We start from the raw sequence: 27,711 nt of genomic DNA, 5'->3' as shown, positions 1-27,711 counted from the left end.
TAATATAGTGTATACTAAGCCCTTAGAGGGAGAAGGCAATGGCACCCCACTCCAGTACTCTTGCCTGGAAAATCCCACGGACAGAGGAGCCTGGTGGGCTGCCGTCTATGGGGTCGCACAGAGTCGGACACGACTGAAGCGACTTAGCAGCAGCAGCAGCAAGCCCTTAGAACAGTGTCTGGCACATAATAAACATTTGGCTCAGCAGTAAAGAATCTTCCTGCAGTGGAGGAGATGCGTGCAGAAGACGCGAGTCTGATCCCTGGGTCGGGAAGATCCGTTGGAGAAGAAAATGGCAACCCATTCCAGTGTTCTTGCCAGGAAAATCCTATGGACAGAGGATCCTGACAGACCACAATCCACAGGATTGCAAAAGAGTCAGATATGACTTAGTGACTAAAAAACCACAACAACAAAGTGTCTCTGTAACTATTACCACCAACAGTCCCCAAAAACAGATCACTTAAAACAAGAAATGCTCAAAAACTGTATTTGACTTCCAACAATAGACCATCCCAAAGGAAGGTAGTTGAAAATGATAAATGGCACCAAAAGGTAAGTATTTTAAGACAGCTGCTGCTGCTGCAGCTAAGTTGCTTCAGTCGTGTCTGACTCTGTGCGACCCCATAGATGGCAGCCCACCGGGCTCCCCCATCCCTGGGATTCTCCAGGCAAGAACACTGGAGTGGGTTGCCATTTCCTTCTCCAATGCAGGAAAGTGAAAAGTGAAAGTGAAGTCGCTCAGTCATGTCTGACTCTTAGCGACCCCATGGACTGCAGCCCACCAGGCTCCTCTGTCCACGGGATTTTCCAGGCAAGAGTACTGGAGTGGGTTGCCATTGCCTTCTCCGTTTAAGACAGCAGATGGCCCCAATTTTCAGACAGTTTAAAACAAAGGAGTAGCCCCAAATAATGGGGTGGCCCAAAGTTGGAGATTTTATGGTGGTGAAGTTCCTGAAGGGGAAAGCCCTGCCAGATGGTGGACTTGTGGCCTCCTCTGCCCAGGTGAACAGCAACAACGACCGGGGCGTGGTACAAGGCCAGTGGCAGGGCAAGTACGGCGGCGGCATCAGCCCTCTGCACTGGCGTGGCAGCGTGGCCATTCTGCACAAGTGGTTCAAGGGCAGGTTCAAGCCAGTCAAATACGGCCAGTGCTGGGTCTTCGCTGGAGTCATGTGCACAGGTACCCCAAGAAAGAAGATCCCCAACCCCTGGTCAACTCAACTGCATTTGGTTGCACATATTTTCATAAGAATCCCTCCCCTACACCAAAAATGTCTTTATTAGTGATGGCGAATTAGAAGACAGATTAATGAAGAGAGAAACTAGATTCCTCATCTATGCAACTTTTGATCTTTGAGGGTTCTCAAGCTCATTGAGTGCCTTTGAGAGAGTCTTGTGGTCCTGGGCCCCATGTCCTCATGGGCTATTATGGCTATTGTAGGGTTATTATACAGCTTCCAAGGTCCTGTCAGCTTCAGAGCCCATCTATTCAAATGGGAGTGGCAGGGGTGAATCTCGAAGCCCCCTGAGAGAATGTACAGGAGATGGAGGTGTTTCTGAGCCTGGAGACAGGAGTCAGCCCTGGGAAAGACAGAGAGGGGGCTATGGCCAGACGTGAGACAGGCTGCCTGCTAGGGGAGGCCAGACCACCCCTCCCTGAGGCTGGGTCCCGGCCTCTCCTGGAGCCTCGTGAGTGTCCTGCTCTTCAGTCCTCAGGTGCTTGGGAATCGCGACACGGGTTGTGTCCAACTTTAACTCAGCCCATGACACGGACAGGAACCTGAGTGTGGACAAGTACGTGGACTCCTTCGGGCGAACTCTGGAAGACCTGACGGAAGACAGCATGTGGTGTGTCCCCGGCTATTGGGTCCAAGGGGCACCCTGTGGCCCACCCAGATCTGCAGCTCAGCTCCACTAGGTCTGAGCCAGTTCTGGAAGGGGTGACAGGCACCCTGCAGAGAAGGGGGTGGTCCCCAGCAGGATGACTCTTCTGAGATACAGGGGGCTCTGGACATGTAACTCAGAGGCCAAGAACGGGGCTCAAGGTTGAATGACCTTGTACCCCCAGCTCTCCACTCTGCAGGACTCTGAGCCTTCCCCTAGACTTGTGACGTGACTGCCTCTGCAGGGTCACCTCTGTAGCCTGCTGCTGCTGTCAGCTGCTTGTGCATTATGCTGTGTGGGAAACAAGCTCCTCTCTCAGCTCGAACAAAACTCTTTACACAAAGCTTCACAAAACTCATTTTAATCTTTTAAAGTAGAAGATACTTTCAGTGCTTTAATATTCAAAAGGTACAAAATGGGCTACAGTGGTTAAGTCTCCCTCCCCCATTTCGAGCTTTCCCATCCTCCTGGATGCAAGGCTAAAATTAGTTTCTTACATCTCTTCAGAGAGAAGCCCTGCAGATACAGGGGCACACATATGCACAGTCCCCATGCACCCCCCACTTCCTCCTCCTACTTAATATCAGCAACATAATGTAATACTGTTCATCTTGCACTACATTTAACAATCCCATATCAGTACATACAAAGTTTCTTTATTTTTACAGTGTTTTAAACATAATAACACCATACCCGGTGAGCACAGTCTATGCCAGGCCCAGTTCTAAGTGCTGCAGTGCAGGCTTACCTCATTTTATTACTCTTCTTTTCACTGTGCTTCATAGATATTGCATTTTTCTACAAATTGAAGGTTTGTGGCAACGCTATGTCAAGCAAGTCTATCAGCATCATTTTTTCAACAGCTTCATTAAGGTATGAAGGTTGTTTTCTTAGACAGAAAGCTATTGCACACTTAATAGATGACAGCATACTGCAAGCATAACTTTTATACACACTGGGAAACCAAAAATACGTGTGTAACTCACCTTATTGCGCTATCCACATCTCTGTAGTGGTCTGGAACTGAGTCCACTATATTTCCAAGGCGTACCTGTGTACAAATTCATGTATTCCTCCAAACAACCTTGTGAGCAAGGTAGTACTGTTGTCTCTGTTTTGCAGATGAGAAAACCAAGGCACAGAGAGATCAAGTAACTTGCCTAAGGCCACACAGCTAGTGAATGGAAAAGAAGTTAAAAGCCTGGCCTGCTTTTCAATTGGACAGCAAAACCATTGCTTATTTAACCACCTCATGTGGCCGGACCAAACATTTGCCTTTACAGACAAGGCTTCCATGAATAACCTTGTCCAAATGTCTGTTCATACATGTGCAAGTTGCCAAGAAAAACCAACTTTCTAAAGAGCAGGGGAATAGTGAAGAGCATACAGTACAGAAAGAAACACAGCCAGCCTCAGCATCTCTCTTCTTAGGATGTCCTTCAGCTCCCCAGGGCCTTCCCCCCAAGCTGGTGTCCAGCCTCAGACCATCTCTCTGCCTCTCTACTCCTCTTTTCTTCTCCTATTTTTGGTTCTTTTCACTCCCTCTCTTTGCAGTAGCACCAAAAACATTTTCATTCTTCTCTTTATTTATGCAGAATGGACAGGCCATTCTTTTGTTATTGGGATCTCTGTCGCCATGCAGGTTACACATGTTTTCCCTTTTACTTTCAAGGGCTTTTTATAATATTTTCCCAAAGAACAGTTTGAAGGCCAGCTGTAAAGACAAAAGACACTAACTCAAGCCAATAAGGATTTCTCTCTGCTGCTTCCTACTGTGTGACCTTGTGTAAATGGTGTCACTTTTCCTAGCCTCATATTCTCATCTTTAACGTGGGAAACTTAAGCCTGAAGTCCCTACCAAGGCCTACAGAACTCTGCATAATCTGAAACCTACCTACCGTAGTGCTTGACATAGCCTAAAGACACATACTTTCTGTTCCTAAGTTTTTTCTTGTCTCAAGAGTCTTTGCACATGCTGTTCCTTCTGCCTGGAGCACTGTTCCCTTCACTCATCCTATGACTAATTCTTTCCACTCTAAGTCCCATCTTAGATGTCATTTACTTAGAGATCTCCAGAAGTTATTCTCTATCTCAAGCTCCTCTCTTTCTTCGCAGCATTTATTACTTTATTGCTTTATTTATTTATTGTTACTTTATTGTTTTATTACCTGCTTACTTAATTTTGCCTGTCTTCCTATCTGTCTCCTTCCTTAGAATGCAAGCTGCATGAGAACAAGGATCTTCTGTCTTATTTGCTGTTGTATTTTTGGACCTTGAACTACAGGATATAGATATAGGTGATCTAGACATAGATATAGCTATAGCTATAGATATAGACACATATGTATACATACAGGCAGGCCTTGGAGCTATTGCCAGTTAGGTTCCAGACCACTTCAATAAAGTGAATATCACAATAAAGTGAGTCACGTGAATTTTTTAATCCAAAAGAGCATATAAAAGTTATGTTTACACTATAGTCTAGTAAGTGTGCAAGAGTATTATGTCTAAAAAACAATATACATACCTTATTTTAAAAGTACTTATTGCTAAACGCTATCATTTGAGCCTTCAGAGAGCCGTACTAGTAACATCAAATATTACAGATCACTATAAAAAATATAATAATAATGAAAAAGTTTGAAATATTGCAGAAATTACCAAAATGTGACACAAAGAGACAGGAAGTAAGCAAATGCTGTTGGGAAAACAGGCGAGACAGACATGAGGAAGGGTTGCCATAAACACTCAATTTGTTCAAACAAACAAACACAGTTATCTATAAATCGGGAAAAAGTGAATGAAGCGGGATAAAACAGGTCTGTCTGTACCTGTGTGGATGATACGTATTCATCAATACAGCTAAATGACGGTTCTCAAACTCAGCCACAGAGCAGGGCCCAGGGTCTGGCTGGCAGCAGGCACTTGCCCTCTCTGGGGAACCTCTGTTGCTCACCAGAGGCCACCCTTCCCCATCCTCTCTCTGCGGCAGGAATTTCCATGTCTGGAATGAAAGCTGGTTTGCCCGGCAGGACCTGGGCCCCTCTTACAATGGTTGGCAGGTTCTGGATGCCACCCCCCAGGAGGAGAGCAAAGGTACGGGCTCAGCCGGGTGGGTCCCGGACTCCTGCTTTCTGACCCCTGGAGATGCTCACGCCCACCCCTCCTGCGCAGGCGTGTTCCGGTGTGGCCCGGCCTCAGTCACCGCCATCCGCGAGGGCGACGTGCATCTGGCTCACGATGGTCCTTTCGTGTTTGCGGAGGTCAACGCGGACTACATCACCTGGCTCTGGAATGAGGATGAGAGCCGGGAGCGTGTGTACTCAGACACAAAGAAGATCGGGCGGTGCATCAGCACCAAGGCGGTGGGCAGCGACTCCCGCGTGGACATCACCAGCCTCTACAAGTATCCGGAAGGTAAGGGCGTAGAGCGGCCTCCATCAGCCTCCCCAGTGACCAGGCTGCTGCAGACGGGCAACATGGCCAGGCCTTTTCTCATAAGATGTGGTGGTGACAGCTTTGAGCCAACTGTCTTTAGCTTATATTAACAGCTTCCTTTGTTTACTAAATAGATTTCTCACATCTGACAATATCAATAGCTACATTTCCTTTAACATATATAGTGCACGTACTCTGTCGGGTATTCTGACATGTGATAATAATAATCACTAATAATAGTGATGATAGTAACGTATTATTTATTGAACACTTAGGATACATAGCAGTAGGACCTACCAAATAATAATAATAGTAACTCCTGTTTATCATCTGCCAAGGCCTAAGCCATGGTCACTAATTTATCACTGGCTTACTGAAAATTCTGTGCTTGTTGGGGTAAAACACAAAATACATGTATTTTTTCTGGTCGCTGCCTCCAGCTATAAACTTTAAAAGTCACCTTTTCCCACTAAGTAACAGGTTCCTTAATAATGCTGTGATCTGACTGCATTTTTCAGCCATTTCTGCCTGTTAAAAGAATGTTGTTTGGGTAATCAAGACTTCAAGTTCAAACTTGAATCAGAGCTAGTCTCCTCCCCTCCTCTGAGCACAAACTGGGGTGGTGACCCCAGAAGGCTGCTGTATAAGGAGGGGACACAGTGCGCTCGGGCTGCCTCCAACCCTCCACTATCTCCCCTTTAGTATGATGGTTTGCAGCACTGAATGTACATCGGAGTCACCTAGGGTACAGTCTTAGTTATACAGATTGAACAACAATTACCCTTTGCTCAGGATTCTCTGGGTCAACTATTTGGGCAGTCTATCAGCTGAGGTGGCTCATTTGCTCCACGTGGTGTCCACTGGGTTCTCACATCCATCTGCTGGGCTGACTGGGCCTCTCATCCTCCAGTAGCCAGCCTGGCTTGCCACGTGGCGGCAGTGTGCCCAGCGGGTGACATCTAAAGCTACAGGGTCTCTTGAGGCTTTACTTAGAACTTACTTTTGATACGTTCTGTGGGTCAAACAATAAACAACCACCCCAGATGGAAGGGACAGGAAGTACACTCTACCTCTTGATAAGAAGAGTTGCAAAGAAAGTATTATGGCCATTTTAACCTATCACAGCAACCCGACTGCACCCAGGCTAACTGAATTGCAGTCTCTAGAGGGTGTGGCCCAACCATCAGGACTTTTAAAAGCACCCCAGGCGATTCCAATGTGCAGCCAAGTTGAGAACACCAGTCTGAGTCTTCTAGTGTGTTAGGCCAAGGAGAAGAGGAGAGAGGTAATGTCTCTGACTTCATGGCGCAAGGATTCAAGGCCTGAAGGCAGGCGGGTGCTGCTGTCTTACTCACTCCGAAACTTTGGGAGGACAAGTGGTGGCTGTGTTACAGCCTGCAGCCTCAACACTCACGCCTGTGCCAGCCCCAGGCACTGCTGATTCCTGAGACACTGGCCCCTTTTGCGGCAGACCCCCTCCCGCCCCACTGGCCGTTCCACAGCTTCTCTCTGAGGCTGTGGCCTCCAGACTCATCCAGCTGCTGTGTCCCCTTCAGAAGCTGGTGGGGAGAGAGTTCCTGACAGGCCGTGATCCACTCGCCATCTTCCTTCGGTTCTCGCCTCTGTGCTCAGGGAAACACACAGCTCAGTAATGAGCTGAATGAAATGAAATGCCACCAGAACGAAATGCCAGCTTCCCCGTCCTGTAGGCACTGCCAGCCTTTACCAGCCAGCTCCTTCTGTTGCAAACACCCCAAACTTTAACATTGATTCTGTCTGTAAACACCTCCCCACACATATATGCACACACATGTACACATAAACACACACACTACCGTATTCCCTCAGTTCCTTCTCTAGAAACATGGCCCTTGATGTTGATGACCTTCTCCTCTTCAGGCCTCTCCTCACTGTCACGGGGTGAGGAGTAGAGGGGTGGTATGTGGCAAGGCCTCTTCTAAACTCCTACTTCTCTCATATATCCCGCAGTTTGATGCCTGGTCCCATCTGCTGGAGTTTCTAGAACTTAGAATACGAGGTCTTTGGGGTGTTCTGTCCCAAGCATCAGCCACGGCCACAAGAGAAATCAACACCCTGCTGTGTGATGACAATAACAGCAGTCACCACTGCTGAGTGCCGAGTGGGCTGGCCATGTTCACATGTTACTTAATGCTTTTATTTAACAAATGCTTACAAAGAAGTTCCCGCAAGCTTGTAAGGTAGACACTTGTATAACGTTTATTTGACAGAGGGAAAGGCAGAGGTGCAGAGAGGAAAATGGACTCAGCCAAGAAACACAACCATGCTCTTCCTCTACACTTGGCTGCACTAATTATAATGTAATCTACTGTTGATTGACTGTCCACTGTGGGCAGGTGATTTTACATCTAGGCTAATAATAGTATCTAAATTGTGTTAAGCATCGTGGTAAGCAATGTCCATGACTTGTTTCATTTAACATTCATAAATATCCCATCTTACAGGTAAGCAAGTTGAATCATAGAGAGGTTAAGTAGCTTCTCCAAGTTTCCAAAGCCTAGAAGAGCAGGGTGCTAACTAGAGCTTCTGTGTAATCTCAGAGCCTCTGCTCCTCCACTCTGCTAGACTGCTGTCTCTTCCATGAGTACCCACAATGTGCCATGCACTGTGCCAGGTTCTTTTATGTATTCCAGAAATATAAAATACCTCCTAAGTATCAGGCATGATTCAGAGGCAAGGGAGAAAGGGAAGAGCCCAGAGAACTCACCATCTGGTAGGTGTAAGGACAGTGCAGGGTGATGAGTACAGTGTAGAGAAGGCCTGAAGACTGAAGAAGCACAGAGAAGGGGTTGCTAATCCAGCCAGGGAGGAGAGTTCATGAAGAGCATCTAAAGGGAGCGAGATTTAGCCAGGAGATAAAGGGTTGGGAAGGCATTCTGGGAAGACAGGACCCTCTGCATCCTGACTCCAGATTCACTCTAAGCAGTGCTCTTCATCCAAACCACAGGCATCCCATTCCATGGATGAAATGGCAAGGCCTGTCTACTTGCTCCATCCACTGAAGCATAAAGATTCAGAGCCCCTGGGGCAATGCACTTTGTCCCTACCCCTGAGTCAGCCTGGATGCTGAGCAAAGAAGAACCAGCTTTCCAAGCAAAGGAAACTGTATTTACAAAGAACACACTGGCTGTCCTCAGATTCAGGTGGACTTTCTGCAACAGGCTTTAGAGTAGAGTGGAGGAAGGCAGTTTCCCCCCACTGATCTTTAGTCAGAGGCTCTAAGCACACAGGCAAGATCTCAGTTAGAGGCTGGTCCCAGGGGCTTGCAGTGCAGGGGAGCCAGGTTGGCAGTTCAGCCATCTGCCTCCAAGCCTGCATATTGCTTGCTAGGACTGCCGTAACAAATTACCACAAATGTAGCTACTTAAAACATTGGAAAATTGTTTTCTCACAGTTGTGGAGGCCAGAAGTACAAAACCTAGGTGTTAGCATACTCCCTCCTAAGTCTCTAAGGGGAGAGTCCTTCCTTGATCCTTCCAGCTACTGGTGGCCCCTGCATTCTTTGGCTTGTGGCTGCATCACTCCAGTCTCTGCCTCCATCTTTCCTCCTTCTTTCCTCCTATGTGTCTCAAATCACCATCTCCTTTCTCTTACAATGACATCAATCATTGACTTTCAGTCCCACCTTAAATCCAGGATGATCTTATCTCAAGAGTCTTAATTACATCTACAAAGACCCTATTTCCAAATAAGGTTATATTCGCAGGTACCAGGGATTAGGACTTTGACATACCATCTACGGGGACACTATTCTGCCCACGGCAGCCTGTGATGAGGGAAGACCTAGCACATGCTGATCAGGACCTGGCCAGCCAGGCAGGCAGAGGACAGTGCATCCAGTGACTGTGGGGCTGGATCTCAGAGGCTGATCTATAGAGACCCAGTGACCAGCCCCTAGGGAACTCCCCTTCCACCCTTTCCCTCCCTCTCTGTTAGTCTGCTATCTGTCTCTCGGCTTCTGTACTCTGCCCTTCTTCCTTCCTTCCTTCTTGCATATATATGGGAAACTCCCACACATTTGGTGTCAGAAGAGTGGTGAATAAAACAGTTCATTAGGGCGTACTGTGAACAACTATATACCAACATATTAGATAACTTCAGATAAAATGGACAAATTTCTCTAATTACCAAAACTGCCTCAGGAAGAATTAGAAAATCTGAATAAGTTTATAAGTAGAGAGAATGCAGTAGTAATTAAAAACTCCCCCACCACACACAAAAAAAGACCAGGCCCATATGTCACTGGTGAATATTCTACCAAACATTAAAAGAAGAATTAAATACCAATTCTTCACAAACTTCTCCTCAAAAAATAGTACAGGAGGGAACATTTTCCAATTTATTCTATGAGGTTAGTATTATCCTGATACCAAAACCAAATGATGACATCACAAGAAAAGAAAATTAGAAATCAATATCCCTTATGAGCATAGAAGCAAAAATTGTCAACAAAATACTAGCAAACTGAATCCAGCAACATATAAAAAAGATTATATGCCATGAGGAAGGGATTTATGGCAGGAATGTAAGATGGATTTAATATTAAAAACTAATTAATATAATGTACCATGACAACAGAAAAAAAGACAAAAACCACATGATCATCTCAATAGATACAGAAACCTAATTGGAAAGGAAGAAGTAAAACTATCTCTTGCACATGATATAATCTTGTACACATAAAATTCTAAGGAATCGACTAAAAGTAACTAGAGCCAATAAATGATTTCAGCAAAATTGTGGAAAACAAAATCAATTTTTAAAAATTAATAGTATTTCAAGATACCAAAAATGTATAATATGAAATGAAATTAAAAAAACAAGTTCATTTAAAATAGTATCCAAAAGAATAAAATATCAGTACTCTGGGAATTCCCTGGCAGTTTGTCCAGTGGCTAGGACTTGGTGTTTTCACTGGTGGGGCCTGGGTTCAACCTTTGGTCAGGGAACTTAGGGTCTGCAAGCCACACAGCATGGCAAAAAAAGAATAAGATATTTAAGGATAAATTTAACAAAAGGAGAACAAGACTAGTACACTGAAAACTACAAAGCATTGTTGAAAGAAATTATAAATGGGAAGATTTCCCATTTTCACAGACTGAAAGTTTTTTTTAAGATGGCAATTCCCCAAAATTGACCTACAGTCTCCATGAAACCCTTATCAAAGTTCCAGCTGAGTTTTTTTACCAAAATTGACAAGCTGTTTCTAAAATTCACTTGGAAATCAAGAGACCCAGAATAACCAAACAATCTTGGAAAAGAAGAATAATGTTGGAGGGCTCAAACTTCCCAAATTCAAAACTTACTATAAATATACAATAACCCAGATAGTGTGATACGATCATGAAAATGGACATAGAGATCAATAGAAAAGAATGAGGAATCCAGAAATAAACCCTTGTAGTTATGCTCAATTGAATTTGACAGGATGTCAAGACAATTCAGTGAAGAGCGAATAAGAATAGCCTTTTTCAATAGATGGTGTTGGGACCTCTGATTATCCACGTGCACAAGAATAAACCTGGCTTTTTACATCAGGCCATACACAAAAATTAACTCAAATGGGTCACTGATCTATATCAAAGAGCTAAAATTATAAGGTTTTAGAAGAAAACAGGAGTTAGTCTTTATAAGCTTGAGTTTAACAGAGCCTGTTTGGATATGACATCAAGAATACAAATGACAAAAGAAAAAATCGATAAGTTGGGCTTCATTAAAACTAAAAACTTGTACTACAAATGGTACCATCAAGAAAGAAGAAAGATAGCCCATGGAACAGAAAATATTTTCAAATCATGTATCCAATAAGGGACTTGTATCCAGAATGTATAAATAATCCTTATAGCTCAATAATAAAAAGATATATAACCCAATTTTTAAATGGGCAAAGGATTTAAATAGACCTTTCTCTGAGGACAATATACAAATGACCAAAAAACATGAAAAGATGCTTAACATCATTAATAATTATGCTTAACATCATTAATAATATTCAAAGCCACACCAACATACCGCTTCACATCCACTAAAACTGCTATAATCAAAAAGACAGGCAGTAAGAGCTGGTGAGGTTGTGGAGGACTTGGAACACTCATACACTGCTGGTGGGAATGTGAAACAGTGCAAACACTTTGGAAAACAGTTTGACAGTTCCTCACAATTGTAACTTAAACACAGAGTACCACACCAGCGAGCAGATGCACTTCAGATACATACCCAAGAGAAATGAAAACAAACATCCACCAAAATCTTCCACATGAACATTCACAGCAACATTGTTCAAAACAGCTGCAGTGGAAACAACCCTAACATCAATGGATAAACATCATGTGGTCTGTCCATATAATGCAATATTATTCAGCAATAAAAAGGAATAAAGTACTGGTATGTATTACAATATGGATGAACCTTAAAAATAGTAAGTGAAAAAAAGCCAGTCACAAAGGACCTCATACTGTATGATTCCCTTTATGTGAAATGCCCGGAATAGGCAAATTAGAAATTAACATAGCAGTTGCCTAGGGTTGGGGCAGGGCAGGAAGGAATGGGAAGTGACCACTAATGATTATAGAGTTTCTTAAGGGTGACAGAAATTGTTATGAAATTAGATTGTGGTGATGGGTACACAACTCTGTGAATGTATTAAAAAACATTGGCTTGTGTCCTTTTAAATCTGTACATTGTGTGTTGGCAAGTTAACATATATCTGAATAAAGCTGTTTTAAAAAAATCAGGTGGTCAGAGAAGGCCTCCCTGAGAAAGTCACATTAGAATTTTTGGCGGAGAAAGGAAACATTTTCTTAGTAAAAATATTTTATAAGTAAACTATGGATGAAACTGAAAACTTCACATAAATTTTAATAACAAAACATGACATGACCTTTAGGCCCACACGAGTCCCTTCAAGCCCAGGCCACACAGTAATGAGATACTTGGAAGAACGTTTGGGAGGGAGCACAGCCCAGAGCTCAAGGGAGAGGAACCGTCAGAGTTGGGTCTTGAACAGATGAGGGCAGAAAAAGACTGGAGTGGACGTGGAGCCCACATCCTCCAGAAAGGAGGAAGATTCCTGAACTCTGTGCTTAGGCCTCGCCTGTGCACCTCTTGTCCCCATTTCATAGACGGGAAACAGAGACTTGGAGGAACTGTGAATGATAATAAAGTTCCCAGTCACCTGGCGGCAAACGGACCTGAGGGTGAGACAGTTTACATGGTGGTCTGAGGGGAAAGGAGTGAGGGGAGAAGGGGGCAGATTCGAGAGATCAGTGAGGATGTTGGGAGGAACTTATCGCCTGACCAGTTGTGGGTGGTAAGGTTGAGGGAAGAGTCGAGGACATGTCCGGTTTCTGACTTGTATGCTGGGTAAACAGTGGAGCCATTTGCTGGCATGGGAATGCTGCCAGGCAGAAGATGGCATATTTGGTTGGGTCGGAGGCACCTGTGGGACATCCCGGGGTTGGAAGTGGGCCAGTGGACCAGTCATATATTGGTCTGGAGATTAAAAAAGAGAAGAGAGGTCTGTGCTAGCAACAGGGAAAATAGGAGATCAGGGATCCTAACTCATGTCTTCAGGACCTTGCAGGCGGCACCCCAGCGGGGCAGACCAGCAGCAGGAGGATTACAGGTGGAGACTGTGGAGAACCAGCGAGTATGTCCCCTTCCAGAGAAAGCACAGCTTCCTCAGCTCGAGACCGTGACTGCCATGGAGAGATTGGGAAGAGGGGGTGATTAAGAATACAGAAATTGGAACCAGACTGCCTGGGTTCAAATTTTAGCTCTTTTACAAGTTTTCTTCATTTCCTGTGCCTTGGGTTCCTTATCTGTAAAATTGGGATGATAATAGTATCTTCATCCTGGGCCAGGAAGGAAATATATATATATATATATACATACATATATATACACACATATATATCATCTAGAACTACAGTGCCTGGCACATAGTAAGTCTACAAAAGTGTCAGCTATCTTTATTATATGAGACTTCACATCCATAAGTCAAAGAGCTACTAATGTCTACTGTTATGTGAAATTTTCTAATCTGAAGTTGGTAACTGGTTAAAAATTTATTTAAGTAGTCCCAGATCCAAACACAATGCATATGGCCGAGGTCTACATGTGGCTTTTGGGCTGCCAATTTGAGACTTCCGACAGCCATGGTAAATTAAAGTGGGGATGGAGTAGTGGTTGTGCTTAGAGAAGAGGGCAATGAGAAGAGCTGGCCCTGGGACAGGTGGCAGAGAAGAGGGTGCCTGCCTCATGATGTCCCATGCCCTGCAGGGTCCCGGAAGGAGAGGCAGGTGTACAGCAATGCCATGAAGAAGCTGTTCAGTGTGGAAGCCTCTGGAAGGAGGGCCCGGGTCCGCAGAGGGGGCAGCCGTGGTCTCTGGCGTGATGACCTCCTGGAGCCTGCTACCAAGCCCAGCATCACCGGCAAGTTCAAGGTGCTGGAGCCACCCGTGCTGGGCCATGACCTGAAGCTGGCCCTGTGTTTGACCAGCCTCACCTCCCGGGCCCAGCGGGTCCAAGTCAACTTGAGTGGTGCCACCATCCTTTACACCCGCAGGCCAGTGGCAGAGATCCTGCACGAATCCCACACCGTGAAGCTAGGGCCAGAAGAAGGTAAGAACGCCCCAGCTGGATGGAACCTGGTTGGCCCAGCCCCTTTTCCCAGGAGAGAAGGGGATATTTCTGAGCATTTGCAGATGAGAAAACTGAGGTTCAGAGAGACTGAATAATAAGGATAATAATAGAAGTTCACAATCATCTAGTGGCAAACACGGAATGGTCAAGTGTTTCCACTCAGTTTGAATACTTACCCACTGCATAAATACCTGCTGGGAGCATTTCATAACATGTGGAATATGTCTTGTGTTACCTTTTTAAAATCCGACAAAGTTTGGAGCTCATCTGGCTCCAGTGTTTCTCAAGAGACCAGTAAGAGGTGTTTATTAGGTGCCTACATACATGAGACCCTGTCCTGAGAATTCTGCAGGCATCAGCCACAACCTACAACCACCCTAAATCCTCTCCCCACTCCTCTCGTCCCATACATTCTCCCTCTCTCCCTCTCTCTCTCATATACTTTCTGAACCCTAAGGATTCAATCAAACAAAGACATTGTTCTCTGAACCACTTTTCCAGTAAGTGAAGCTTGTGTTTCTTGACAAGGTGTGAAAATATGTGAAGGAGGTGTCCCATATTTTTTGCTTTTCTCTCACTTATTTTTCACAAAAACTAAACCACAAAATAACACTTCACAAGGAAATATTAATTAACATACACTTTTTCCTGACTTTTTTTCTTATTAAAAGTAATGCATATTCATTAAAGATTTAGCACAAGGAAAAGATCACCTATGATCCTGCCACCCACCTACAAATTAACATGTTTTCCTTCCAAATTTTTAAAGCCTGTTGCTTTTTGAAAAACAGTTCTAGTGATATCACAAACACTCATTAGTGCTCTGCTCTTTTCATATTACATTGTAATTTAAATATTTTTATAAGCTCTTCACTCACATCATTTTAATAGATGTATAGTCTGTAAATAAATATATGGTGATTTATTTTATCTGTTACCTTCTATAAGGTACTTATTATCTATTGCTATTTTTTAATTAATTCATTTATTTTAATTGAATGCTAATTACTTTACAACATTGTAGTGGTTTTTGCAATACATTGACAGGAATCAGCCATGAGTGTACATGTGTCCCCCATCCTGCTATTTTTTAAAAAACTCTAAAGTAAGCACTCTGGTAAAAAAAATTCCTGTATTCTGGTCTAGATTTTTTGAGTGCTTTTTTTTCAGAATAGATTCACAAAAATGGAATTACTAAGCTAAATGGTATAACTATTAATATGTGTAATTTATTAAAAATTTATAATTTTTAAATTAACAGGCTTTTTAAAGCAGTTTTTGATTCAGAAAAATGATCAGAAAGTCCCAAGAGTTTCCATATATTCCCTCACAACCTCCCATCTTCCCGTGTTACTAACATATTGCATGAGTGTGGTACATTTGTTACAACTGATTGATACTGGTACATTATTATTATTAACTAAAGTCCAGAGTCTACATTAGGGTTCATTCCATATTGTACATTCCGTGGGTTTTGACAAATGTATGACGTGTATCCAACATTAGAATATCGCACAGAATAGTTTCACTGCCCTAAAATTCCCTGCTCTTCATCTATTCACTTCTCCCGCCCTTTCCTCAAATCTCTGGCAACCACTGATCTTTTAACTGTCACCATAGTTTTGCTTTTCCCAAATGTCATATCGTTGAAATCATATAGTGTGTAGCCATATCTCATTGGATTCTTTCACTTAGAAGTGTATATTTAAGATTCCTCCATGGCTTTTTATAGCTTGACAGCTCATTTCTTGTTATCAGTGAATTTCCTTTATATGGATATATCACAGTTGACTGGCCCATTCACCTACTGAAGAATATCTTGATTGCTTCCAAGTTTTGGCAATCATAGATCAAGCTGCTATAAACATCCATGTGCAGGTTTTTGTGTGAAGATAAGTTTTCAACTTATATGGGTAAATACTGAGGAGCATGATTGCTAACAGTATGATAAGAATATGTTTAGTTTTCTAAGAAGCTGCCAAAGTATATTCCAACGTGACTGTAACACTTTGCATTCCCACCATCAATGAATGAGAGTTCCTCATTCACAGAGAGCTCCTCATCTTTTCTGGCATTTGGTGTTGTCAGTGTTTTGGATTCTTGCCATTCTAATAGGTATGTGGTACTATCTCGTTGTTTCAGTTTGAAATTTCACAATGATGTATGATGTATCTTTTCTTGTGCACCTATACATCTTTGGTGAGTTGTCTGTATAGATTTTTTTGCTCATCTTTTAATCATGTTGTTCATTTTCTTATTGTTGAATTTTGATTTCTTTGTATATTTTGTATAATAGTCCTTTATCAGATGTATATTTTACAGATATTTTCTTCCAGTTTGTGGCTTGTCTTCTCATTCTCTTGACAGTCCTTCCACTGAGCAGGAGTTTTAATTTTAATCAAGTGCAACTTATCAATTTTTTCTTTCATGGATCATGCCTTTGGTGTTGTATCTAAAAAATTAGTCATCATCATACCCAAGATCATCTAGGTTTTCTCATTTGTTATTGTCAAGACATTTTATAGTTTCACAGTTTGCATTTAGGCTTAAGATCAATGTTGATTTTGTTTTCATGAAGTGTATAAGGTATGTGTCTAGAATCTTTTTTTTAAATGTGGATGTCTAGCTGTTCCAGCACTACGTATTAAAAAGACTATCTTTCCTCCATTTTATTTGCATTGCTCCTTTGTCAAAGATCAGTTGGCTATATTTGTGTGGATCTACTTCTGGGCTCTATTTTGTTCCACTGATTTATTTGTCTATTCTTTCATCAATACCACACTGTTTTGATTACTGTAGTTTTATACTAAGTCTTGAAGTCAGGTGATATTGATCCTCTGATGTTCTTCTTTTCCTTCAATATGATGTTGACTATTCTGGGTCTTTTGCCTCTTCACATAAATCAGTTTAGAATCAATTTGTTGAAATACATTAAATAACTTACTGGGATTCTGATGGGTTTGCCTTGTCTGTAGATCAAGTGGGGAAGAACTGACATCTTGATAGTATTGCATCTTCCTATCCATGAACATGGAAAATCTCTCCATTAATTAATTTAGTCTTTGATTTCTTGCATCAGTTTTTGTTTTTTTTTTTAGTTTTCCTCATATATGTATATCTTTGACATATTTTGTTAGATTAATGCCTGAGTTTTTCATTTTGGTGCTCATATAAGTGGCATTTTTAACTTCAAATTCCACTAGTTTATTGCTGGTATTTTTAAAAAGTGATTGAATTTTGTATGTTAACCTTATATCTTGTGTCTTTGCTATAATTAGTAATTAGTATAATTACTTCGAGGAGTTTTTTGTTGCTGATTCTTTCAGATTTTCTACATAGATGATCATGTCATCTGTGAACAGACAGTTTCATTTCTTTCTTCCAAATATATATAACTTTTATTTCCTTTTCTTGTCTTTTTGTCTTAGCTGGGACTTCTAGTCCAGTGTTGAAAAGGAGTGGTGAGAGAGACATCCATGCCTTGTTCCTTCTTAGTAGGAAAACTTTGAGTTTCTCACTATTAAGTATGTTGTTAGTTGCAGGTTTTTGCAGGTTTTTTTTTTTTTAGAGTAATAGTTATGTAGATGTTCTTTGTCAAGTTGAAAACTTCCTCAACTATTCCTAGTTTTCTGAGAGTTTTAGTCATGAATAGGTGCTGGATTTTGTCAAATTCTTCCTCTGCATCTACTGATATGTTCACGTGACTTTTTTTCTTTAGTCTATCGATGTAATAGGTTACATTAGTCGACTTTTGAATGTTGAGCCAACCTCATATATCTGTAATAAATCCCACTTAGTCGAGATATATAATTCATTTTATACATTGTTGGATTCAATTTGCTAACATTTGGTTGAGGATTTTTGCATCAACATTCATGAGAAGTATTGGTCCATAATTTCCTTTTCCTGTAATGTCTTTGTCTGGTTTTGGTATTAGAGTAATGCTGCCCTCATAGAATGGGTTAGGAAGTATTCCTTCTGCTTCCATCTTCTGGAAGAGTTTGTAGAGAATTGATGTCATTTCTTCCTTAAATGCTTGGAAGAATTTGCCAGTGAACTCTTCTGGGCACAATGTTTTCTGTTTTAGAAGGTTATTCACTATTGATTCTTTGATTCACTATTGATTTCTTAAATAGAAATAGACCTAGAAATAGAAATATCAGATTGTATATTTCTTCTTCTGTGACTTTTGGCAGATAATAATCTATTCAAGGAATTGGTACATTTCATCTAGGTTATAAAATTTGTGGGCAAATAGTTCTTCATAATATTAATTATCCTCTTAATGTCCATGGGATCTATAGTGATATCACCTTTTTCATTTCTGTTGTAAGTAATTTGTATCTTCTCTCTTTTTTTCTTATTTAACTTGGCTGGAGGCTTATCAGTTTTATCGATCTTTTTTTTAAGAACACAGCTTTTGGTTTTGTTGATTTTCTCTTTTGATTTCTGTTTTCAATTTTATTGATTTCTGATTTAAATTTTTTCTAAATTTTATTTCTCTTTTTTTTGCTTACTTTGGATTTAATTTGCTCTTCTTTTTCTAATTTCTTAAGATGGAAATTTAAGATTTGTTGATTTTAGGTCTTTCTTCTTTCTTAATATCTGTCTTCAGTGCTACAAATTTCTACATAAGCAATGCTTTGCTGCATTCCACAAATTAAGTTATATTTTCATTTAGTTCAAAATGTTTTTAAATTTTTTGAAGTATGTTCTTTGACCTAAGTGTCATTTAGAAGTATGTGGCTTAATCTCCAAATATTTTGGAGTCATCCAGCTGTCTTTCTGTTACTGATATCAAGTTTAATTCTATTGTGATCTGAGAGGATACATTGTGTAAATTTTATTCTTTAAAATTTGTTGATGTGTTATTCATAGCCAAGAATGTGATCATTCTTGGGGAACATTCCATATGAACTTGAGAAGGATGTGTATTCTGCTCTTGTTGGATGAAGTAGTCTATAGTAATCAGTTATATATAATGGTTGATGGGACTGTTGAGAACATTTGTTAATGAAAAGAGTCTCAGCTTTTATTAGATTGTCAATGGAGTTCATGATCCAGAGAACTTAATGAAGCTCTGTTCTGAATATTGTATGGAACAGTCTTTCTCTTCCCTTCTCCCATGGTCTGAACTAATATCCAAAGCTCTCTTCATGTGCATAATTGGGAGCATCTGGTGATTCTTTACTCTGCAGCCTTAAAATTTGCACTTCTAATAAGTTCCCTAGAGATGCTGATGCTGCTGGCCCCAGGACCACACTTTGAGAACCACTCATCTCCCACCATATAAGAAGCAAATGATATAACATATATAAAGTATTTCTCACAATTCCTACCACTAAAGAATATTTAATTTATGGTAGTGATCATCAGTATTGTTAATATTATTATAAGATGGAGAAAATATTACTTGCTCATGCAATTGTTGTGAGGATTAAATGAGTTAATCCATGAATGTGCTTGCAAGTACCTAGCACACTTTAATCTCTCAGTAAAATTTAGCTTTTAAAATTATTAATTATTATTGTTGTTGTAGTAAAGGTTCTCCTGGTAATGACCTGCTAGACTTAGAGAACCTGTTAAAATAAGGTAGAACTTTGACTCATGGATCATTCAAGAAGCATGTATTATATGCAAAGCTCTGAGGAACAGAGAGTTTGAAACATTTATGGATCTTTTCCACAGGTTGAATACTCAGATGCCTTTAGGGACAGGAAGGAAACAAAAATAAAGGAAGCAGTGGCGATAGAGCGGTAGGGGATGGTAGAGCTTAGGCAAACTGTAAAGAATGTGTTGTACCTTAAAGAAAAAATATACAGTGATCAGATATATATATGACTAACAGTCACCTATTATGGCCTGTGTGACACATGCTCAAAAGAAGAGATTACATAAGCAGGGAGTTTGTGGCTGATGAGAGACAGAAATGGTCAGAACCATAGGCGCTCCAAAGGCAGAGGGCACAAGATCATTGGGTAAGTGAATCAGTGAAGGCTTTCCACAGTTGGTGGTCCTGACTAGACAGTGAAAGTGAAAGTGAGGTTGCTCTGTTGTGTCTGACTCTTTGCGACCCCATGGACTGGAGCCTACCAGGCTCCTCAGTCCATGGAATTTTCCAGGCAAGAGTACTGGAGTGGGTTGCCATTTCCTTCTCCAGGGGATCTTCCCAACCCAGGTATCGAACCCGGGTCTCCTGCACTACAGGCAGGTGCTTTACCATCTGAGCCACCAGGGAAGCCCCCTGACTAGAACTGGGCTTTAATGGGGAGAGAGGATTTAGAGAAGCTGTAAGGAGTTGGCCTCCTCATTGAGTAGGAAGCTTGAGGGAGGCCTTTGGCCTCCTTCTTCTCTGCACCTGGGACATAGTAGGTGCTCATTGAACAGTGAGTGAATTCCTGATGGATGAATCATTGATGGATTGTGATATCTCCATTTGAAATGATTGAGGGAATTTTAAACACATCTCCAGAAGCTCTTAGAGAGACAGTCTGGTGTCACAGTAGCTGACTGGCCTGAATTTGAATCCTACTTTATCCTGGTTCCTTGATGTACTTGCTATGTGACATTGGACAAGAAATTACCCTCTCTGAGCCTCAGGTTTCTTAATCTGTGAACTGATGATAATAATGACTGTCTCACATTGGTTGCAAGGTTCATAGAGTGTGACTATGAATTGAGCCTTCCCTTCCTCTTCTGGGTTCTTTGAAAAAGAACACTGGACTCCCAATTCCCACATCTGCTTTCCCTTCCAGAGAAAAAGATCCCAATTGCAATATCTTATTCTCAATATAAGGAAGACCTTACAGAGGACAAGAAGATCCTGTTGGCTGCCATGTGCCTTGTGACCAAAGGAGAGAAGCTCCTGGTGGAGAAGGACATTACTCTGGAGGACTTCATTACCATCAAGGTGACAACTGTCTGAATCTGCCACCTGTTCCTGGCAGGCCCCCTTCAGATCTGAAGGAGGGCATCAGAGGCTAAGGATTTGTTCTTTTAGCTCTAACTTCAGCTCTCAAGGGTGGGGACAAGTGGTGTGAATGGAGGGGGGTGGATATAATGATAGGTCTCAGTGATGGGGTAGGTAGAAGCAAAGGATAGACAAGTTTAACTCCCCATTCCCTGACCCAGCCAGGATCATTGGTTTCCTGGGAGAATGCAGAGGAGGGAGTATGACTTATGGATATTGTCCCTCTAGGTGCTTGGCCCAGCCGTGGTGGGGATGGCAGTTGCAGTGGAAGTGATGGTGCTTAACCCTCTCTCGGAGAGAGTGAAAGACTGTATGCTAATGGTGGAGGGCAGTGGCCTTCTCCAGGGACAGCTCAGCATCGAGTTAAGTGTCAGCCTGGGGTGGGAGGGCTGCCTTCCTTATAAAATGGGCCACCAAGGGGAAGAGGGAGAAACCAGCCCACTGCCTAGACACATTAGTCTTTCATTTCTTCATTTATTTATTTAATCATTTAACTTATTCAATCATGTAACTCATCCACTCATTCACATCCATATTTTCTCTCATTTACCCATTTATTTATTCATTTACTCACTCTTATTCATTTACTCTCTCTTTCACTCACTCATTCATTCTCCTATTCATATTTTCACTCATTCATTCATTTATCTACTCAACTCAGTTTTGACTGGTTCATTCATCCATATTATTTCTTTAATTTGCTCACTTATTTACCTATTCATTCACTCATTCATTCATTAATACATTCATTCACTCATTCACACATATTTGAATTACCCATATACTCACTTATTTGCTTATTCATTCCCAGTCATTCATTCGCTCATTCATTCTTTCATTCATTCACTCAGTCACACTCTTATGGTCCTGTACCCTGACCCATATGTCAACTGCTGGAAACACCAAGACGAACAGATGAAGTTCTGCCTGGAGAACGACTCTAGCAACATATGGCCCTTCAAATGAAGACAGTGTGATTTGTGCAAAAGGATGGATTCCCCAAAATCTAGGGGCTCAGAGGCAGCCTTTGAGTGGGAGTGGGGTGGGACCAGGGGAAAGCCCCGGTGGAACTGATATTTAAGCTGGGTCTTAAATGATGACTTGGGGAGCTTTTCAGGTATCAGGAAGGGTGGAGACCTTCCCAGTCAAAGGTCTCCATGGCTGGTGTTGTTAGGGAAGGTCTCCTGGAAGAAGAAAAAGTTAATCTGGGCCATGGGTGTAACTGGAATGGGGAGGGAACCTTAGGTAGGAGGAACAATCCATCCAAAACCCTAGAGGAGGGTAAGTGTAAGGTATGTTCAGGGCACAGGGAGGAGACTAGCCTGACTGGTTGAAATAAGTGAGAAGTAGTGGAAGGGACAACTAAGTTGAAAGCATATTGAAAGGCTTGAATGTCAAGCCACAAGGTATGACCTTGATCCTGAGGGCTCTGGAGAGCCATGGACTGGCAGACCAGGCTCAGGAAGGAGACATGACTGATGGTCTTTCTCCCATCTTCTTTGCCCAGTGTGCCCTGCCTGGAGCCCCAAGAGAAGGCCTCAGTCCAATTCAAGATCACCCCCTTCAAGAGCGGCCCACGGCAACTGCAAGTAGACCTCGTCAGCCCCCACTTCCCAGACATCAAGGGCTTTGTGATCGTTCATGTGGCCACAGCTAAATGACAGGCATGAAGGGTTGAGAAGGGAGGAGAAAGTCCCTATGCCTCTCCTGTCCACTTCTCTGCCGTTCTCATATGGGAGTCAGGAGGCCTGGATTCCAGTCCCGCTTCAGCTTCTGCCCTACTCTGTGAGCTTGGGCAAGTCCCTCCTTTCCTGAGTCTCAGTCTCCTCATCTGTAAACTGAGGGGCTAGACTCAGTAACCCTTAAACTTTGGGTCTCCCACCTCCATCTCATCACCCTCGTTGCTTGGAGACTGATGAACTGAGTGTCACAGTAACCTTAGCCCACCCAGCTGTGCCACCTCCTGCCAGTTCACCATCACCCTGGCTGATTCCTGTGCTCACCTTGCTTGTCTCTCAACTCTTCAGTGCTCTGACCACAGCCAGATCAAGAAACTCCCCCTAGCTCTGACAGAGAACCCAAACGTGTTGGCACTGACACCTAAACATTCCTCAACACTTCCATCCTACACAGAGGAGAGAACCTTGCTTATGACCATGGGGTGAGCTTAGAGGCAGATCTGGGGCCCGTGTACACACCATTTACACCAGCAAAATTATACCCCAAACTCATGTTCCTGAAAAGCATTGGGCTTAAAGTGATGTGAGAATTTCCCTCAGTGAAGACACAGGCCTAGCAGCTGGGGGCCACGGAGAGAGTTACTGCTGCCTGAAAGAAGCTGAAGATAGAGGAGGGATCATTGAGTGTTGGGGGATAGAGCCCCAAATGTAATCTAGCTATGGTCACATATGACCAGCTCAGTACACCAAGTGTTTATTTACTTCTTTGGAACTAGAGTAGTGTTGACTTTGAAAAATCTCCCCAGCAGTTTACCCTACACACAATTACATACTCTCTTAACGTCAAAGCAGAATGAGAACTACTAGGATGAGGACTAGAGAGGACACCACCAGGCCCTGAAGATGACTGCATCAGACATGGAAATCGGCTCCGAAATGCTCTAGATAGCCAAGGAATTATAACTAAGCATATAATTTAAGTAATCTGAGCAACAACAAAACAGGCACCTCTGCAGTGAGACACCTCCTGGACATGATTTGGGTGAGAACGATTCATGTAGTGGGTCTCTGCAGAAAGGTGGTCAGAAAAACACATAAACAGTGTCTGATGGTGATCTTAGTGACCAAAGCCTTATGAAGACATCTATCTCTCTGATGATTCCACACAGCACGGGAACAGCTTGGAGAATCCAGATGAGTGGGTACATTTAATGAATCAGGTCCTCAGTTCCAGAACTCCTCTCCAAACCATCCAGAGGTTTTGAATGCTGATCCATACAGTGGCTCAGTGTAAAGAATCCACCTACAACACAGGAGACGTGAATTCTATCTCTAGGTCAAGAAGATCCCCTGGAGGAGGAAATGGCAACCCTCTCCAGTATTCTTGCCTGGGAAATCCTATGGACAGAGTAGCCTGGCAGGCTACATACAGTCCATGAGGTTGCAAAAGAGTCAGACACAACTTAGCAACTAAATAACAACCCATGTAAGAAAGGTAGGTGGAGGTTCAGAGGAGGCAGCCATTTCTTTAAGATTGAGCAACAGGAAGGGGCCTTGGGAGCTGGGGGCCCTAGACACTTCATTCTGCCAGCAAACACCAACTGTCTGTCTTCCTTAAGTTCAACTGTCACACGTTGAGCTTCCCAGGAAACTGACTCTGAGATGGGGCTTAGGATACTGGGTGTTGACTGAAGGGTGACCTTGGGATCAACCCCCATGGAAGGGACGGGGAGGAAGAAGGAGGAAGGAGATATCAACCCATGATACAGGCCCAGTGACAGCCTGGATGTACCCACGGGCAGCTCTGGAGCTAGCATGGCCTGTCAGAGTATGTGTGTTTGAAGAAGGGAAAGTAGCTGAAGGTGATGGGGGTACCTGCCAGGTAGTCATGTCTCTAGTTCAACCCCTTTGCACTCTCAGCTGGGCCAAGGTAGTGTTTCACTGGGACAAAACTGACCTCACAGGTCCTTCCAGCTCCAACTAAAAGCAGAAGACACCCCAGCAGCCAATAAGAGCACCATGGTCATGGGATGGATAGGTGGGGACATTGAGAGAAGATGGCTCAAGGGAGAGTGTGGATGGAAATGCTACTTTGGAAGCTGCAAAGAAAAATGTACAGATAGGGATTACCTGTCGGGTGGTAGGGCAACACCCTGACAGCACCCTTCGTGGAGAAAGGCCAAACAGGGATTTTAAGACTACAAAACCTTAGTCAGTTGGCTGTCAGGACCATGATTCAGGCCTCCATGGTCCTTTGAGTGGTCTCTTAAACATCACCATAACCTTTAGGGAGGCTCCCAACACTGAGTTAGGGCATGATCTAGCTTTCTCATGCCAGAGAGGCCTTCAGATCAGGGGTTGGCAAACTTCTACCGTCAAGGACCAGATAGTGAATATCTGGGACTTTGCAGGCCATATAATCTCTGTTCCAACTACTGCACTCTGCTGTCATAGCGTGCAAGCAGCCATAAGCAAAAGGTAGACAAATAAGTGTGGATGTGTTGCAATAAAACTATATTTATAAAAACTGGTGGCATGCTAAGTTTGGCCCACAGGTTGTGATTTGCTGAGTCTGCTGCAGAACAACAGGCTGGCTTAGCTGCTTGCTCCAGGACTGAGTCCTGATGCCAGGCTACACTCAGCCTAAGATCAAGCCCATACCTGGACTGAGGCCAAGCCCTGAGCAAGCCTCGCAAGGAACTCAGATGAGGTTCCAGCTTGTGCTCATGACCTTAGATGGAACCATCACTAGTCATGATTGGTTAGACTGGGTTAGACCCTGATGCTAGAATGAGTCCTAGATCTTGGCCTCACATTGAGTCCTGGCTCCTACCACAGCTAAATCATGACTTGATTAACCCTAGATCAAACCCTGACCTAGCCCCAGACAATCCTAGTCCCAGACAGCTCTAATCCTGACCTGTGATTAACTCCTGGACCCAGGCTGAATCCTGGTCCCTAACAGAACTCTGACCCCACATTAAGCCCTGACCCAGCCTCATTCCAAGTCCTGACCTCTGTCAGACCCCAGCCAGATGGAGCTCGAGGCCTTGGCTTTGGATTTCTCATCCAGATCCAAGCTTCTCAAATGAGGACCCACACACTCCTTCAGTATATTTGATGTCATTTAGCAAACATGACCTGTCTTCTTGCACCAGGGGTCTGAGTTCACCTTCCTTTCCCTTTGAGGTACTTGAGAAGAAATATTTGAGAAGCATGGTGAAGTCCTGGATCCTTCCAGCTCTGTTGTTCTGTGGGAGTGTGCACTCACAGCCCACTTCTCCAGGAATAAATATAAAAGCCTGGCAGCTGACCAGGGCTCTCTCCTCCCCCTGTGCATTCACTTCTCTTACATGTTTGCCAAGAACAGAAGGAGCTCTGCTGAACACCTGCCACCAGGGAAGAAGATCATCTCCCACTCTTACTGCAAAGGACACTCCTGTCAGCAGGGAGGCTCCATGTATCATCCAAGATGGTCTCCTCTTATGGGGGCCCCAGATATCTCAATCTCCCTGCAAACACCAACTGCCCATCTCCCTTAAGCTCTGCTGTCCTAGACTGAGCTTCCCAGGAAGCTGACTCTGAGATAGAACTTAGGGTGCAGGCTGTTGACTGAGGGGTGACCTAGGGATCAACCTCATGGAGGGGGTTGGAAGGAGGAGAAGGGGCCAGAGGAGAAATCAACCCATGATGCAGGCCCAGTGACAGCCTGGGTACATCCATGGGCAGCTCTCGAGCTAGAATGACCTGTCAGAGTTATCCCAGCTTTACCTGAGATGGCTGGGCCTTTTTATCTGCCACCATCTGCCACCAATTTGGCCCAAAATGAGTATGACTTTGGGAAGCTCTACAGCTAAGGCCATCTCTGAAAGTGGCCGACAGCCAAGGGTTGTCTGCAGACAGCACTTCTAGCATTTGGGGAAAGAAGTCCTCCACTGATGGATGGTCTGGATAGCACACCTGTCTGTCCACCACCCTGCAGTCTGCTCAACCCAAGGACAGGGTGGTGAGATCCTAAGTTCCCTGCACTAAGGCCATTACCTTCCAGCTAGTATACAGAGGTATTCAATCACATTTTTAAAAGTATAAAAAGTAAAGTGAGAGACACAGGTAAATAAGTAAGCGTATACAGAGGTATTCAATCACATTTTTAAAAGTATAAAAAGTAAAGTGAGAGACACAGGTAAATAAGTAAGCAAATTTTTTAGTATATAAGCTAATTAAATTTAGTGACACATGACAAAAAACAAATAAATAAAACTGAAGGCCATCTGTCCCCAGACGGTGGGGAGATAATGGCACCAGAGAAAGATTCTCTGAGGAAGTGATGTTTAAGCTGAAATTTTGATAATAAAAATAAAGGTAATGATCAAAATCTAAATGAATGTGTTTCCTAGAGAGTTCCTTACATGCTAGAAACTGTTTCAAGTACTTTACACATACTAATTTATTTAATGGTGGTAGAGCCCTGAGCAGTGTCATAACCATGTGATTTCTGCTATGACATGGTTGTGAATGTTCCTATTACCAGTCACTGTGTAACAAACCAACCCATAAAGGCTTATAATAACGACCATAATTATTTTTCTCATGAACCTGCAATTTGGGCAGGGCTTGGTAGAGATAGCCACCTCTGCTCAACCTAATGAAGCTGGGGCTGCTCAAACACTAGGTCTGGGAGCATTTGAAGGCTTGTTTACTCACATTTCTGGTGGTCAGTGCTGGCTGTTGGCTGACCCTAAGCTGGGGATATGGGCCAAAACATGTACCTACTACCTCTCCTCATAGCCTGGGCTTCCTCACAACATGGTGGCTGGGTTTCAAGGGGGAGTATCTCATGAAAGAGTCAGATGGAAGCCATATTGCCCATATGACCTAGGATTGGGGGTCAACAGTGTCACTCTGCCACATTCTATTCATCAAAGAAGTTACAAAGCTACTCTTGGTTCAAGGGGAGAAGTAGACCCAGTTCATGATAAGAAATGGAAAGATTCTGGAACAGTTTATAGGATTGGAAATACTGCTGTAGATATTTTTGGAAATATATAGTCTGCC

General features: G+C 43.0%; 1 protein-coding gene and 1 non-coding gene across 3 annotated transcripts in view; one reads left to right on the top strand and one right to left on the bottom strand.

Moving 5' to 3' along the window:
• TGM6 (transglutaminase 6) overlaps positions 1-22,858 on the top strand; it is a 36,982-nt gene extending 14,124 nt beyond the window's left edge. Inside the window, exons 6-13 of one of the 2 annotated variants that reach the window (XM_081559064.1) lie at positions 1,006-1,183; positions 1,713-1,851; positions 4,880-4,983; positions 5,062-5,304; positions 13,645-13,986; positions 20,763-20,917; positions 21,206-21,339; positions 22,485-22,858. In XM_081559064.1, the coding sequence (XP_081415190.1) occupies positions 1,006-1,183; positions 1,713-1,851; positions 4,880-4,983; positions 5,062-5,304; positions 13,645-13,986; positions 20,763-20,917; positions 21,206-21,339; positions 22,485-22,638 (1,449 nt within the window). In that variant the 3' untranslated portion in view covers positions 22,639-22,858. The remainder of the gene's footprint in view (positions 1-1,005; positions 1,184-1,712; positions 1,852-4,879; positions 4,984-5,061; positions 5,305-13,644; positions 13,987-20,762; positions 20,918-21,205; positions 21,340-22,484) is intronic. The other variant, XM_081559063.1, reaches the window with a different exon arrangement.
• On the bottom strand, positions 20,174-20,245 carry TRNAY-GUA (transfer RNA tyrosine (anticodon GUA)). Its single transcript has one exon. It is a non-coding gene; the product is annotated as a tRNA-Tyr (tRNA).
• Positions 22,859-27,711: the final 4,853 nt, after the last annotated feature.

This window comes from Giraffa tippelskirchi, chromosome 13 (assembly GCF_054371585.1).
Source record: "Giraffa tippelskirchi isolate mGirTip1 chromosome 13, T2T-mGirTip1v1.2.pri, whole genome shotgun sequence".
Lineage (NCBI taxonomy): Eukaryota > Metazoa > Chordata > Mammalia > Artiodactyla > Giraffidae > Giraffa > Giraffa tippelskirchi.
The sequence above is the reverse complement of the archived record's forward strand: the minus strand, read 5'-3'. Positions and strand labels throughout refer to the sequence as shown.